The 13,083-nt window shown below is 47.2% G+C and overlaps 6 protein-coding genes across 6 annotated transcripts; 3 read left to right on the top strand and 3 right to left on the bottom strand.

Annotated features, from left to right (window-relative positions):
• Nucleotides 1-217: 217 nt before the first annotated feature.
• On the top strand, nt 218-1,214 carry FPRO_15562 (uncharacterized protein; the record flags this gene model as incomplete). The annotated part of the gene is made up of 2 exons (XM_031220105.1): nt 218-746; nt 802-1,214. The coding sequence occupies 2 exons, from the start codon at nt 218-220 to the stop codon at nt 1,212-1,214; spliced, it is 942 nt and encodes a 313-aa protein (XP_031085797.1).
• A 1,828-nt stretch (nt 1,215-3,042) lies between these two features.
• On the top strand, nt 3,043-3,593 carry FPRO_15563 (uncharacterized protein; the record flags this gene model as incomplete). Its single annotated transcript, XM_031220104.1, has 3 exons — nt 3,043-3,099; nt 3,155-3,502; nt 3,558-3,593. The coding sequence occupies 3 exons, from the start codon at nt 3,043-3,045 to the stop codon at nt 3,591-3,593; spliced, it is 441 nt and encodes a 146-aa protein (XP_031085796.1).
• A 663-nt stretch (nt 3,594-4,256) lies between these two features.
• Nucleotides 4,257-5,608, bottom strand: FPRO_15564 (uncharacterized protein; the record flags this gene model as incomplete). Its single annotated transcript, XM_031220102.1, has 2 exons — nt 4,257-5,440; nt 5,494-5,608. 2 exons carry the CDS (start codon nt 5,606-5,608, stop codon nt 4,257-4,259), a joined length of 1,299 nt encoding a protein of 432 aa, XP_031085795.1.
• A 936-nt stretch (nt 5,609-6,544) lies between these two features.
• Nucleotides 6,545-7,031, top strand: FPRO_15565 (uncharacterized protein; the record flags this gene model as incomplete). The annotated part of the gene is made up of 2 exons (XM_031220101.1): nt 6,545-6,655; nt 6,705-7,031. 2 exons carry the CDS (start codon nt 6,545-6,547, stop codon nt 7,029-7,031), a joined length of 438 nt encoding a protein of 145 aa, XP_031085794.1.
• A 582-nt stretch (nt 7,032-7,613) lies between these two features.
• FPRO_15566 (uncharacterized protein) lies at nt 7,614-9,548 on the bottom strand (the record flags this gene model as incomplete). Its single annotated transcript, XM_031220100.1, has 5 exons — nt 7,614-8,891; nt 8,939-9,135; nt 9,186-9,303; nt 9,353-9,384; nt 9,443-9,548. 5 exons carry the CDS (start codon nt 9,546-9,548, stop codon nt 7,614-7,616), a joined length of 1,731 nt encoding a protein of 576 aa, XP_031085793.1.
• Nucleotides 9,549-10,536: 988 nt separating this feature from the next.
• On the bottom strand, nt 10,537-11,145 carry FPRO_15567 (uncharacterized protein; the record flags this gene model as incomplete). Its single annotated transcript, XM_031220099.1, has 4 exons — nt 10,537-10,653; nt 10,704-10,873; nt 10,946-10,973; nt 11,041-11,145. 4 exons carry the CDS (start codon nt 11,143-11,145, stop codon nt 10,537-10,539), a joined length of 420 nt encoding a protein of 139 aa, XP_031085792.1.
• Between the last annotated feature and the right edge of the window lie 1,938 nt (nt 11,146-13,083).

Here is a 13,083-nt window from a genome sequence, read left to right as displayed (position 1 = left end):
CGGAGGTTACACATCTTCTTTTCCCCAGCCGATCTTCACAATTATCTACCAGAACAAGGGATTGACTAGACCGTATAGTCTTGTTATTGTTATTAGCATACTGGTTTGCCGAAACCCCTCTTGTCATTTGCAGATGAGACGTATAAATATGTTGTGATTTCCGGTGAAGCCATTCTAAAATTGGGGATATATTCAGCCTTGCACAGTCTAAGACACGATGGTGTCGTCGATGATCAAGAAGCTCTTGTACCTGGCGACTGTAGCTATATCTCCAGTTATTGCGAAGCCTCATTCAAAATGCACAGCCGGAAGCTTACTGATCTCTCACGGGACCATCTCCTCAGTCCAGCACCACGTTGCTGGCGATGTCATACCCCTGCCTAACACAGTAGCATCCTGCAGAGGTCCAAACTTCAAAGTCAACATCACAGCAGACCTCTGCAGAATTGTTGTCAAAGTCTCATCAAGCGACTTCAGCTCAGTCCGTATCGAGGCATGGCTTCCGGATGACTGGAACACACGTCTACTGGCCACAGGAACAGGCGGTATCGGGGGATGCATTGACTTCCCGTCTGTGCAGAACGGGGCGCAACTCGGTTTTGCCTGTTTTGGTACGAATACGGGCCACGACGGCGAGCAAGGCTTCGAGTTCTTTCTCAACCAACCAGGGTTCATCAACGACTTCGGACATCGAGGGATCTACGTTGAAGCGGTAGTCGCCAAGCAAATCGTGCAGCAGTATTACGGTAAAGAAAGCCTCAAAAAGCTATTATCAAGGCTGTAGCACTGGCGGGCGCCAAGGTCTGCAGAATGCTCAGCTCTACCCCGATGACTTTGACGGACTCCTCGCTGGAGCGCCAGGCATTGACTGGCTTCACATTGTGGCGTCAAAAGGTATCCTTGCTCGACGGATTGGATGGCCTGATCTGACTTCTGATGCATATGTTCGACCAGAACAGTGGAAAGTGATAGTAGCAAAAAAGACTGAGCGGCTCGATCCTCTGGATGGTGTTGAGGATGGCATCACTGACAACCCTTCGGCACATGCCTTCGACCCAATGATTATGGCCTGTGGCACTGGCCTACTCAACAGTTGTCTCTGTCTAAAGCCCCGGCAGGTAGAGTCTGTCAGAGCCGCCTACGAACCTCTGGCAAACTTAGAGGGCAATGCTGTATACTCAGGATTTGCATTGGGTGTTGACACAACTATGTGAATTTACGACAACTGAAGCTAAGCATAAAGCCCTTATCTCGCTCCTGGGATCTTTTAGCTCTAGGGATAGAGATTATGATGCAATGCCTAGATCTAGAGGAACTAGAGCTTAACGCTTAATTATGGTTTTAGCCTGGCGGACTTGGCGCGAGTTGAAAACGTAGAGATGGGGTTGCCAGATCGGTAGGGGGTCCTTTGCACTGATGGAAGGCGTGACAGCCTCGGATCTAATAGCACAGCTAGTTCCTGCCTCAGATATGCAGATGTGATATCTAATTAGCATCCTGTTGAAGGTAGATCTGTTGGAGACAAAGACATACAAAGGGAGCAGCTCTTGATCTGTCTTACCTAGACCCGACAGTCATTAAGCATGAGTGCTATTTCTTGCCGATCTCTGTGGTGCAGGCAATAACCTTAGTCGTAAGGCCAGGATGTCAGCGAGCGATCGGATCCTGATACTGGAAGGTTGGCCCATTACCGTCACGGGCTTTTTCCCTCTACAGAGAATCCAGACACCATCCTCACTCCTTAGCCCCGCCTCTACGGCCACATTTACGGAAGGATTTAGTCTACGGAAGGCTTGGGGCTAGCTGACGGAAAAGGAAGAGACTGTGATGCGGGCCAATGAAACTGTCTGGTGATAAAATGGTTGATGTAGGTGGCGGCTGACGAGACATCGTGTTTGTGGAGTCGCTCGTATAACCAAGCGGGCGACAGGCGAGCAACCCCTGTCGAAAATATGTGACATGTATGAATCAGGTCAATTCCGTGTTAATCTTAGGTTCGGATATTTGCCGAGTTCCCGGGAAACATAACCACCACGGGAGGGCCCGAGAGAGCCAAGGAAAATCATGCTGTGTAGTGTGTACGGAATAGTTATAACATGCACTGCGCAGATTAAGGTTCGAACGATTCTAAGTCCCGACCTGCCATGGCTTTTTGAGACCCTGTGGCTCGTCCTAATGAATGTTCTCTCCGACGGCCCGCTCGAATTCTACGATGGTTAAACAGTTCCAGCTACAAGCTAGCTTCACAACAAGCGCACTTGAATAGATCCCGGTCACATTGCAAAGGATTCGAAGCAAAAAAACAGGAAATGACTTCAACTAAAGGGCAATAAGCCACAGCACGGTGTGGAACGAAATAGACCAATCAGACTAGCATGTGGAGGACATCGAACTTTTGTGAAAGAAATCAAGCGTTCGATCGATCGAATTGGCAAACGGTCACCAGAAAGCGTCAGTGCGTATACCTGAGAAAATGACCTGGAGAAGATGCCCATCTCGTCATGACAAACCACTAACTACTTGACCTCGCTATTGACAAATTAAGAATAATGACATCGTCGCATCAGGAACTGACAACAAAGGTATAAGGTGTTGTAAGATGGCGGTTCAACTTGCTTGCGAAATTTCGTCTTTATTGACAAATATGAGGACCTACACCTGTCTCGAGTAAGTCGTACCAGCAATGATTCCGACCCATATTGGGCTGACGCATCCGCGAACAAGCCACTACTGCACGATCCTGCAGGATTTTCGCTGAAAACTTGGTTACAAAATATACCCCAGCATCAAGGTAGTAGAGACTATAATGATGATGATAATTGTCATATGGTCATCCAAGGCGCAAGCAAGCCTTGCTAACCCTTGCATACCATCCCTTCAATGCCTGTCACCGGATCGAGGACGTGACAGAGGATGACTGGTACACTTTAGTGCTGTGAATTGCAGGTATAAATACAGCCAGCCGTCTCCACGAAGCAAGAGGCTTTCTATCATCACTCGCAACACTCAACATCTTACCTGAATCACCACTAAACCTGAATAATGTTTTCTTCCAAGATCGGGAAATTCCTTCTGAGCTCTGCCTTGCTCTGGGCGACTGTGGGAAGCCACAATCCATATTTTTCGTCCTTCGAGAGTTAACGTGTTCTATTAGACAAGCGCCAGCAATCTCGGCCTTGAAGACTCAGGCACCGCAGCAGGGTGTACAGGCTCATCCGGATGTTGCATCCCAAGCTGCCTGGTTAATGTCTCTGACTTCTGGGGTTGCAACGGGAACGTGGCATTCTCTGGTACTTGCCAGCAGAACTACAACAACCCTTCAGGAACCCAGGACGTTGGCGGCTGCAGTGACGTCCAAGTCACTTTCTTGAAAGATCCCGATGGTAACCCTGTCATCGATCTTTACCACAAGACGGATAAGACCTACGACCGCTATGCGATCAGCAACTGTCAGACTCCTACAGTTGGAGGAGGGCAGTGCGTCCCTAAGGGAGGCGGCTGTGTAAGTCTTGAGAGTATGATATGTCTATTAACCAAAAGCTTACTTACTGGAATAGGATACCAATATCATCCTTACTGGTGCCCAAGGATAGGGGGCAGTAAACAGAGGGATACACAGAAGAAGCAATGGTTAGTAGTTCTTGGTTATAAAGCTACATTCCTATTAGGCACTAAGTAAAGAATGAGTTATGATATTCTTTATAGTTTTAAGGCATGTAGAGGGTATATCGCTATATTAGACTACATTTCCAAAATAACCCCAAGTCCACTGATGTGTAACTGCCTGATAAATAACTATATATACTGTTACAATTCTGTTAGTTGCATTACGTCTACTTCACAATTTTCCCCACACCACCAACTAACCACATAGGGGACTGACGTTCCCAAGATCGAAGAAAACCTTATGTGGCGTCGCTCCCACAGAATTATTATAAGTATATGTATACATTCACTTAGCAGTAAATAGAACTTAGCTAATTAGCTATTACTAAAACCTCTTAATATCAATTAAGCCTAGTATATATTGAATCTATTATTAAGAGACGTAACACTTTAATAACGCTTAGCATTGAACCAACCGTCACATGCTGATAGTTCTTGTTCAGACCGTATCGCGTAAAGCTGAGCAATACTAACGCAATGTCTGTACTCATTAATCCCGTTTAACAGTAGAATGATGCTAACAGCACTCCTGCCAACGACAACCACCCACCTACCTTAATATGTTTCTATCCTATGTTTGTATCTGTAACTTATAGCTTGCTCTTGTAACTTACAGGATAGGATTGTATAAGACTCTTATCAATATCTTCAACCTGTTTCAACCCTGCGACATTCATCAGGATATCCAGATCTGCCAACAGTCCCCTCAACACGTGCCTGACTCCGTGTTCTCCCATTATACTAAGTCCCCAAATCCAAAGTCTCCCAACAAAAACAAACTTGGCACCCAGAGCGAGAGCCTTGACGATGTCAGCTGCTCCTCTAACTCCGCTATCGAATGTCACAACGATACGATCGCCAACCTTATCAGCAATCTGTTCCAAAGCATCAAGACTCCCGATAGCTCCATCAACCTGCCGCCCAGCGTGATTGCTAACGACGATACCTTCAAAACCAAGATCAGCTGCCTTTTCAGCGTCATCGACGCGCTGAATGCCCTTGATTAAGAACGGCTTTCCACCGCTGATCTCCTGCCACTTCTCTCGTGCCCAGACAGCCTTTTCCCAAGACCATGCGCGACCATGCCAAACGTTGTCGATCCATAGTGCACCGGCGTTGGCGGGCTGCTTCTTTGGATCGATACTATGTTCGGCTAAACGCTTCTGGAAGACGGGATCCGAAAGACCTAAGTCAGCGCCGATGCCACGGTAGAATGCGTAGTTGGACGTCGCAACATCGTCATGACGCCATCCAAGCTGCCAAGTGTCTGTTGTTAAGATACAAGCAGAGAACCCGGAATCATGAGCTCGCTTGAGTAGTGACAACGTCAGTTCGTCGTCATGGGGCAAGTAGAGCTGGAAGAAGCGGGGACCCTCAGGAATGCGATGGCCCTCTTCGCTATTCTGTGCAATCTTCCGACCAGTATCGTTTGCCTCAGCGACATCTTCAATCGGACAGGAGCCCGCAGTTGAGAGACTGTAAGGTATGCCGAGCTCACCAGCGACCTTGGCAACAGGAAGCTCGCCTTGCGGATGATAGATCTTGTTGATCCCAATAGGCGCAATTCCAAACGGCGCAGAAAGCTCATGGCCGAACAAGGTCGTTCTAGTAGATCGTTCATTGGTGTCTACCAGCTGGCGAGGCACGATCTTATGTCGGAAGAAAGCTTGACGGTTTGCAAGGTGAGTATCCGACAGGCCTGCGTTGGATGAAGCGTAGAGCCAGCCATTCTCAGTGAGTTTCGCCTTAGCGAGCTCCTCAAGCTTATCGGGGTCTAAGAGTGTCGTGTCAGCATCAATGAGATCAACTGGTATTGGATCATCATACGGGTGTTGAATGGTGGAACTTGGCCTTCATTTAATTTCCAGAAGTTCTCGCGTTGGTATAAGCCCCATGGAGGGGTATCTCGCTTCTTGAGATGTGGCGACCTGGGATCTGACATTTTGAGGCTTCGTGAAACTATGTAAGAATTATCTCGTGGTTTCATTGTCCAGAGATCCGGCTCCTAAATCAAGGTCGTGCCCACTTATTAACCGGTGATCCATATTCATGACGTATATCGGACTTCCGGATATCCGATCAAAAGGCAAGAATGACGAAGAAGTGATATGAACAGTATCCGCAATTATTGGTTGAATTTTAAATCATTCTGCCATGCAAACTGATTGATGATAGGCCTATGACTATTTCTACCGTCCTGAAGCTGATTATTAATGTTGATGTTAGGTGCAATCGCCTCACTATAGGTTCAACCAATGGATGCGTTGACGGTCGTTTGTTAGTATGTTCGAGCTTTGTTGCTAAATACAATTAAAGTAAAAAATAAACTTCATCCATTCTCCGATTGATTACCCAGCATAGCTAACGCTGGCATGCTTAAAAAGTGCCGTGATATCCGTGTCCTGCCACGTTGTCGCCCATGATTCTGCCTAATCTATTCAATAGTGGGTGTTCGCTTGTCTCAATTTATTAAATTAAGGTAACATGTCTCCATAGCACGCAAGCAGCTTAACCCTTCAAGATATCAGTGGGTGTCTGCTCGCGCATCATTATTGGACTTTGAGCAGAGTGGCTTGAAAGACTGCCTCTGTGTAGTCAGCGGTGCTGCGAGGTGTGTCGGAAGATCTTAAATGGTTGGTGGAGGAGTCTAGCGTCATCAATAGCCTCACAAGGCGTTTCTGCACTGGCTTTTTGGAGACAGGGGTCATACTGCTCCCATTTGGAGCTACGGAGCTACAGATTCAACAGCGGTTTAATTTATGTTCGGTAATAGATAGAGTGATATATAATATCCGGCCGCTTGCTCGCGATAGCCTCATTTTCCACAGGCTGAGACCGTTCCCCCAAACTCGACAGTCACCTCAACGCAGCTGCAAAAATGACCAAAAACCAGATTTTGTTCGCGGTCGATAATCAAACGCCCTTCACTCTAGTGCCAAACCCAACAACCTTCAGTGACTGGGGCGACTTTGCCGCAGGACCGACAACAGTAAGCTTTGAACAAACAGCGCTGTACACGCGTGCTAAAAGGTCCCAAGGTCAAACCTTTCCAAAAAGGAGACGGCGGTCATGTAATGTCTTCGCAATCACCGTTTGTCGGCTCTGCAGGGATAGTCGGATATTCTCTCACCAGCAAGAATGGCGCCACCGTTTACATTCGCCTCCTTGCAAGCAACCCATACCTGAGCGTTCGTGACAACTGGGCGTGTGTCTCGTTCGCTTCCTTCGATCTGAGTATCAACCAGGACGCTTACAATCATCATTATTATAACGAACCTCGTCATGCCAGCACGGAATTTGAGGGGAGGACGCTTAAAGTGAGCATCCGCCAGCGCTCTCTTGACGGAAGACTGATGTTGATGTAGCTTACTTCGAATATTGGCCATGCAGACGCGGCGACGGCAACCTTTGTTTTAACTTACATGTACGTAACTGATATAACAAAACTCTCCCATCCCCCCCGGGGCTCCTTTATGTTCGGCAGTATTAAGGTCTTTTGTAGGGTCCCGGATGTATACCAGTCTTCGTTTATCAGCCAAGGCTAACAAGGAGCGTGACACAGAGCCTGAATCAGTAAACTTGGTAGGCCTATACAGAAAGCACCGGAAGGGATGGTAGAAGGACTGAAGTCAATCAAGTCGTTAATCTCATAAACTAATTTCATATATAGTGTTACAAAGTGACAGTCTTCTGATACTGTGGCATAGTCTCAATGATAGTGGGTTGGTTAACCGTATTTTTTTTTTAAATGCGCCAGTCCTGCCCAAACTCCAAATTGTGTTCAGCTCGCAGTCGCCTAGATCAGACTCTGAACAAGATATAAAGACAGTCTTTGGGGAAAAGCTGTATCGCCCCAAGATCTCTTGTTCGGAGGGCTGGTAAGATGACCGCAAACTGAACAACAGAAGGAAAGACTGTGAGATCGGGGATTTGTATCGGGAGTAATACTACTTCATGGCATTCAGGCCACCACCAGAGATCGGCGGAGCCTTGTTTCCAGCCTGCTCCTTCTCATCGATCAGCTCACCAAGAGGCATCTTACCCATTGAGGTATCGCCCTGAGAGCCAAGCATTCCACGGTTGGGAGCCTCACGGGGAACGAAGTGCTGATAGTCCGAAGTCATGTCTCTTGTGTTCTGGAGTGAATAGTTGGTCTCGTCGATGGAAGGCTTCTTTCCAGTAGGAGCTTGGTTACCAAAGAGGGTACTAGAGCCAGACTGTTTGTTCGTAGCAGACTGCATGCCGGAGCTGTCGCCGCTGACGTGAGGGAACTTGGAGTAGTTGACAGATTTTCGGTGCTGAGCGTAGTCGGGCATATCCTGGTCTTTGCTAGGAGGGAAGTTGGAGCTGGTCTTGCTGGAAGCTGAGAAGTCGTCGGTGGTGCCATGGGAAAAGCCTAAAGACATATCCTTGTTCATGCTGGAACCAAAGCTAGAGGTTTTGTCATCTGGGCGGCTAGAGGAATAACCAGAGGTAGCTTCCTTTGCCTTGCTGGACATGTAGCTAGGGGTGATATCTTGAGGCTTGCTGGAGGTAGCTTGTCCGTAGGAAGGAAGACTTCCAGTTGCGCCTTGGGAGAAGCTAGGAGTATTCTCCTCGGACTTGCCAAGAGTGGGCTGCGTGTTGGAGGGGAAATCATCAGTGGTGCCATGGGAGAAGGTAGATGGAGTGTCCTTGGACTGGGAAGAAGAGCTGTCAAAACTGCTCTGGGAGAAGTCCTTGGACGGATTTGGGTCGACGTGAACAGTTTTGATTGGTGATCGGTCGAAGCTACCTGAAATACCACGAGAGCCCATGGACGCAAGATGCTTCGACTGCTCAGAAGACTTGGAGTCATCTTGAGGGAACTTGGAGGAAATATCTCTGGCCTGAGTGGGTCCAGAAGCACTGTGATGAACAGTTGAAGTAACATCAGCTCCGTTCTCAGTCTGCTTTGAACCAGGAACCATGTTGACAGCGCGCTGTCTCAAGTTACCAGCGGTATCTTGGGCCATGGAAGAAATGTTAGCCATGGTGCCCTTGGGGTCTTGGGCAATAGAGTTAGCTTGGTCAACGGCTGCGTTGCTGATCTCTTGAGCACGAGCCATGCCATCTCGGGCGATGCCTCGTCCTCGTGGTGAAGTGACGAGAGGGATGATATAGATGGTGGTCAATCCGAGAATAGCGATGCCGAATGGGGTCATGAATTGGATAAGGAAGTAAAGCGATCCAGTTGCAACGAATGCCTATTGTCTGTAAGCGAGGCCCGATTGAGCGACAGGGATTTACTTACACCAAAGGTCTTCTCCAAGTCTTCGGCAAAGATAACCTTCTGGGCTTGCACAACGGAATACTGAATGAGGTCATGGATATCCTTAAGGGTAGCGTTGAGAGTCGATTCTGGGACAGTCTTGTACTGTCGGGGTCGCATGCGAGACACAAAGTTGTTGGGCCCAAAGGAACGACCAGCGAACTCGGCCATGGACATCACTGTATGGCATTATTAGCATCTCCAGAAAATCGGGAGTCTTCTTTGGTACCTCCAAGGCCAATTGCCATAGTCTTGAGAACCAGCTGGGTGAGGTGCATGTTGTGGACGGCGAGCATAAAGCCTAAGGCGGCAAAGTATGATCCGATAGTTCGTGCGGGATCCTCCCACTAGACAGTATCAGCCACCAGCCACGATGACGGCCGAAGGGGAACATACGCTGATGTACTTGTAAAGACTGTCCTGTTGAGCTGCGGAGCAAGAGTCAGAATACTGAGACCTTTGTTTCATAAATTGACATCTTCTTACCAATAATGTCCTTCAGTGGACCAGAGTCTCGGCGCTCGACATTGCTTTGCGACCTTGGGGCATCTTCGGCCAGGACTGGCTGGAAATTGTCTCGAAGTCCACTCATGTTGACTATCGATTACCCGATTACTAGAATTATAATATGATTCGTTTCAATTGATTCAGTGGTAAATGATAAGATCAGAGGAACACAAGCCACCCATCGAGCCAGCACCGCCCTTTATCTCTTCAGCTCTTTACCAGGCCATGCAAGAAATCTGGGGCTGAACTCTAGTGCGTCATGGCTGATGCGCTCATGATGATTTCTCCGCGTCGTGACATCAGGGCTGTCTCAGCCACCAGCCTATTTCTGGCCTAGACCTCATCCACCAACGTCTGGGTCTACAAGCTACCAAGCTAGCTACAGGAGCTACTGAGCTAGCTCTAACTACACCCACGTCATTCCCATCGTCACCGTTTCAGATTATCGAGATCTAGATGAGGTGTTGTTTATATGCATAGTTTCCGGCTAAGACGGCCGGTGAGAGGAAAAAAATCAGGATTGAGCAGGAATCTTAAATTCGTGGAATTCAAGGTTTGGAACTTGGCATTGAGAAGGTTTGGACTAATGCTAGCGATTGACATCATGATGGGCTTGTAACGGAGAAAAGGCACACGACAGATATGTAGTCAATTGGTAATGCAGAGAAGATCATTCCTTAGATATAGCCCGTCAGCCAATTCTTTCCCATATTCTTCCGCAACTAGATCTGCGCATTGTGACTCGCAATCCAGACCCGCTTCGAGTCTCAATACAAACCGGCTCGAAGATCGAGTTAAACGCAGCTACCATACCTCCAATCTCCACGACTACTCGGAGATTCTCTCCGATTACATCCCCACTCATTGCTTCATAGCACTAGCACCATTGGTAAGCTGAGGTTTCCTTTATCCTTGGTCTGCATCATGGTCTTTATTTCTGGTCCATGTATAACGGCGCTTGTGGGGGTCCTTCTCCAGCCAGCAAACATAGCGGGCTAAGAATAGGTACAGAGTGGCACCGTAAAAGATCCTCTGTATAGCCCAGATATTGCAACCCTCTCGCTACTCCATCCTTACTTCTCCTCAGGTACGACAACTCCGAGAGCCTCGTATGTAACACCAGTGCCTTTATAGAAGGTCAATGTGAAAAGGGCAGTAGTATCGTCATCGCTGCCGATGCTGCAAGTCAGCTAGACATCTGCGTCAGTGTTTGCCAACTATGAGATCACAAGAATCTTACATTGATGTGCCCATTGGGAGTTGGCAGGGTCAGGTTAGTGACATTGGAAGAGTACATGTAGCTGTAGAGATCCTTGTCCATTGTGAGTGGTTTAGTAGACATGGCGACACGAGCACTGTTAGCTTCGGCGCTCCAGTCCGGATCACTGCCAAGTATGGCGATCCAAATTGCTGGATTGGCGATTGTGTAGCCGCTGATTCCCGCAGAGCCTACCCATGGGGCTGCTGAGGCTTAGAACACACCACCTGAGCCAATGCTGTAAGGTTTGATCTGATACGGCAAAGCGGCTTAGTTGCAATTCGCATGGCTAGAAGGACTTGAAGAGTAACAGACTTACAGTCTCAGGCCCGGAATTGGTGTTGCCCCAAAAAGCAAACTGCCCGTTCGGAATGAGGTAGAAGGGAGTTCGGTTTTCAATATCGAAGGTAATCTTGTGAACCATCTTGGACTTTCTGAGTTGAGGGATGTTGTAGTTGGGAGCTGGTGATTCGCTTCCGAAAGATGGAAAGTATCATGGACTAAGGCTCCTATATAAATATGTCAAATCGGTCGGGCGACTCAGACTTTTGTTAGGTTACTACTAGGCTATTGTAGATACTCTCCTGTGGTTCAAATTTCTGCTAATCTTGAATCACGTCATATTTCATTATTGAACTTGATAGAATATGTGAAGTCTCAGTGTAGAGGAATGTGGCGGGCTTGGTATCTTACAGTCAGCCAGCCACAGGAGAAACAAGCTTAATATAATCGCACTGCCTTCTGTTGAGGACACGCAGCATCAGCTAAGTCGAGAGGTACAAGATTTAAACGTATAGGATTAACTAGGCCCGAAGGATAGCCATATCGATCGCCTATTACTGCATGAGCATTTGAAACATTTCGTCAAGCGGAATGTGATACGCCAGTCCAGGGTCAGCCACCTGAACAGATATTTCTGGTACAGGCCCGCTCACGAGGATCTGTATTTCGACTTAGGAAGTTTCTCGAAGAAACCCAGGTCTACCATAAATAGATGATATATGCGGTCAAGGGTAAAGCGAGGTGTACAAAGAGATTGTTTGTGCGAAGGAATCTGCAAGAATCGGGACATCAGTATATCTCTTTTTACTTTTCTAATATTCTTTGAAACCCTCTTGGACTATCTATCCCAAACAGATTGCTCCTTTCCACATTACTGTGCAACTCACCCTTAAAGAATACGGCAGCAACACTCATTCTTCTCAGGCTTCCAAGTCCATCCCGGCAGAAGCTCCCAGTCCTCAAAAAGGGTTTCCTGCTCCATCTTGATTGTCAGACCCGTCATAACAACATCTTTGTCTTTACAGTCTGTGTTTACCGTCACCCTAAGCTTGTTAGCGATAATGTCAACCTCGCACTCCGTACCGCAGGCTGCTTGAAGCCGGTCTGCGTCACGCAGGATATTAGGTGAGTGGTGCGGCTTACGCGCAAAAATTGCCTGTAGAATCATTCCAGACATCCTTGAAGAGAACCTAGAAGGGTAAACTGTTAGTAAGACTTAGACGGTAAGGAAACAAGTTGCAAAGTTTGTAACGCTATTCTCAAAGGGGATAGTTTAAACAAAAAGGAAGCTTTAAGTGGGAAATAATTTGTATTAAATACCATAAAAGCTATAAAATATATTATTGCTTGTCCTAAGGGACATCCTGTCGTTCAAATTACGATCCTCAGATGTTTTATGAACATTCCATTGTCAAGCAGGTAGAACCACGAATGCCGAACAGCATGAACCAATTGGCGGATGTTCCTCTTACTCAAGAATCTGTGGCGACAGTATCAAGCTGTTTCCTGGTTTTGTCACTTGGAACTTTTAGTTCATTGAACAGGCGTATTTCCATATGCAGCATTCTTCGGCCACATACACCTCTTCCCTCTATCCACCAGCCAAGTCGATCTTCGGCGTAATGCCAAAGGAACAAACCTTGCACTCAAGCGCTGAGGGTCTCGGTTTTCCTATCCTTGCGAAAGGCAGTTATTTCAAAGACCTCCCAGTCATTAAACATCTGCAATCTATGGAACATTGGCCACATCTCGGCCTTCATCATCTGTGCGTTACCATTCTCTTTCTCATGAGTGAACCTGATGGTCTTTGTTGCGTAGTCTGCACATGGCCTCATGTAAGGGTCAATGCATTCTTTGATCAAAGTCTCGGGGGTTAATAGCCCTTTTGCTTAAACACAACAACCATCTTAGTATATGAGATTTTGGTCATTTTTGGGGAGAAACAGAGTGATATGCATTGAATCTAACATAGCCGGTCAATGCTTGTGTAGTGTAAAGTCGAATTCACTTCTTTAGCTGATATTGAGGCTTTGATACATTTTAACACATCGTGATACAGTGCTGACATATCTCTATCAAG

The sequence above is a fragment of the Fusarium proliferatum genome (assembly GCF_900067095.1).
Source record: "Fusarium proliferatum ET1 genome assembly, contig: FPRO_scaffold009, whole genome shotgun sequence".
Classification (NCBI taxonomy): Eukaryota; Fungi; Ascomycota; class Sordariomycetes; order Hypocreales; family Nectriaceae; genus Fusarium; species Fusarium proliferatum.
Note: the sequence above shows the minus strand (reverse complement) of the source record. Positions and strands in the feature narration are given on the sequence as shown.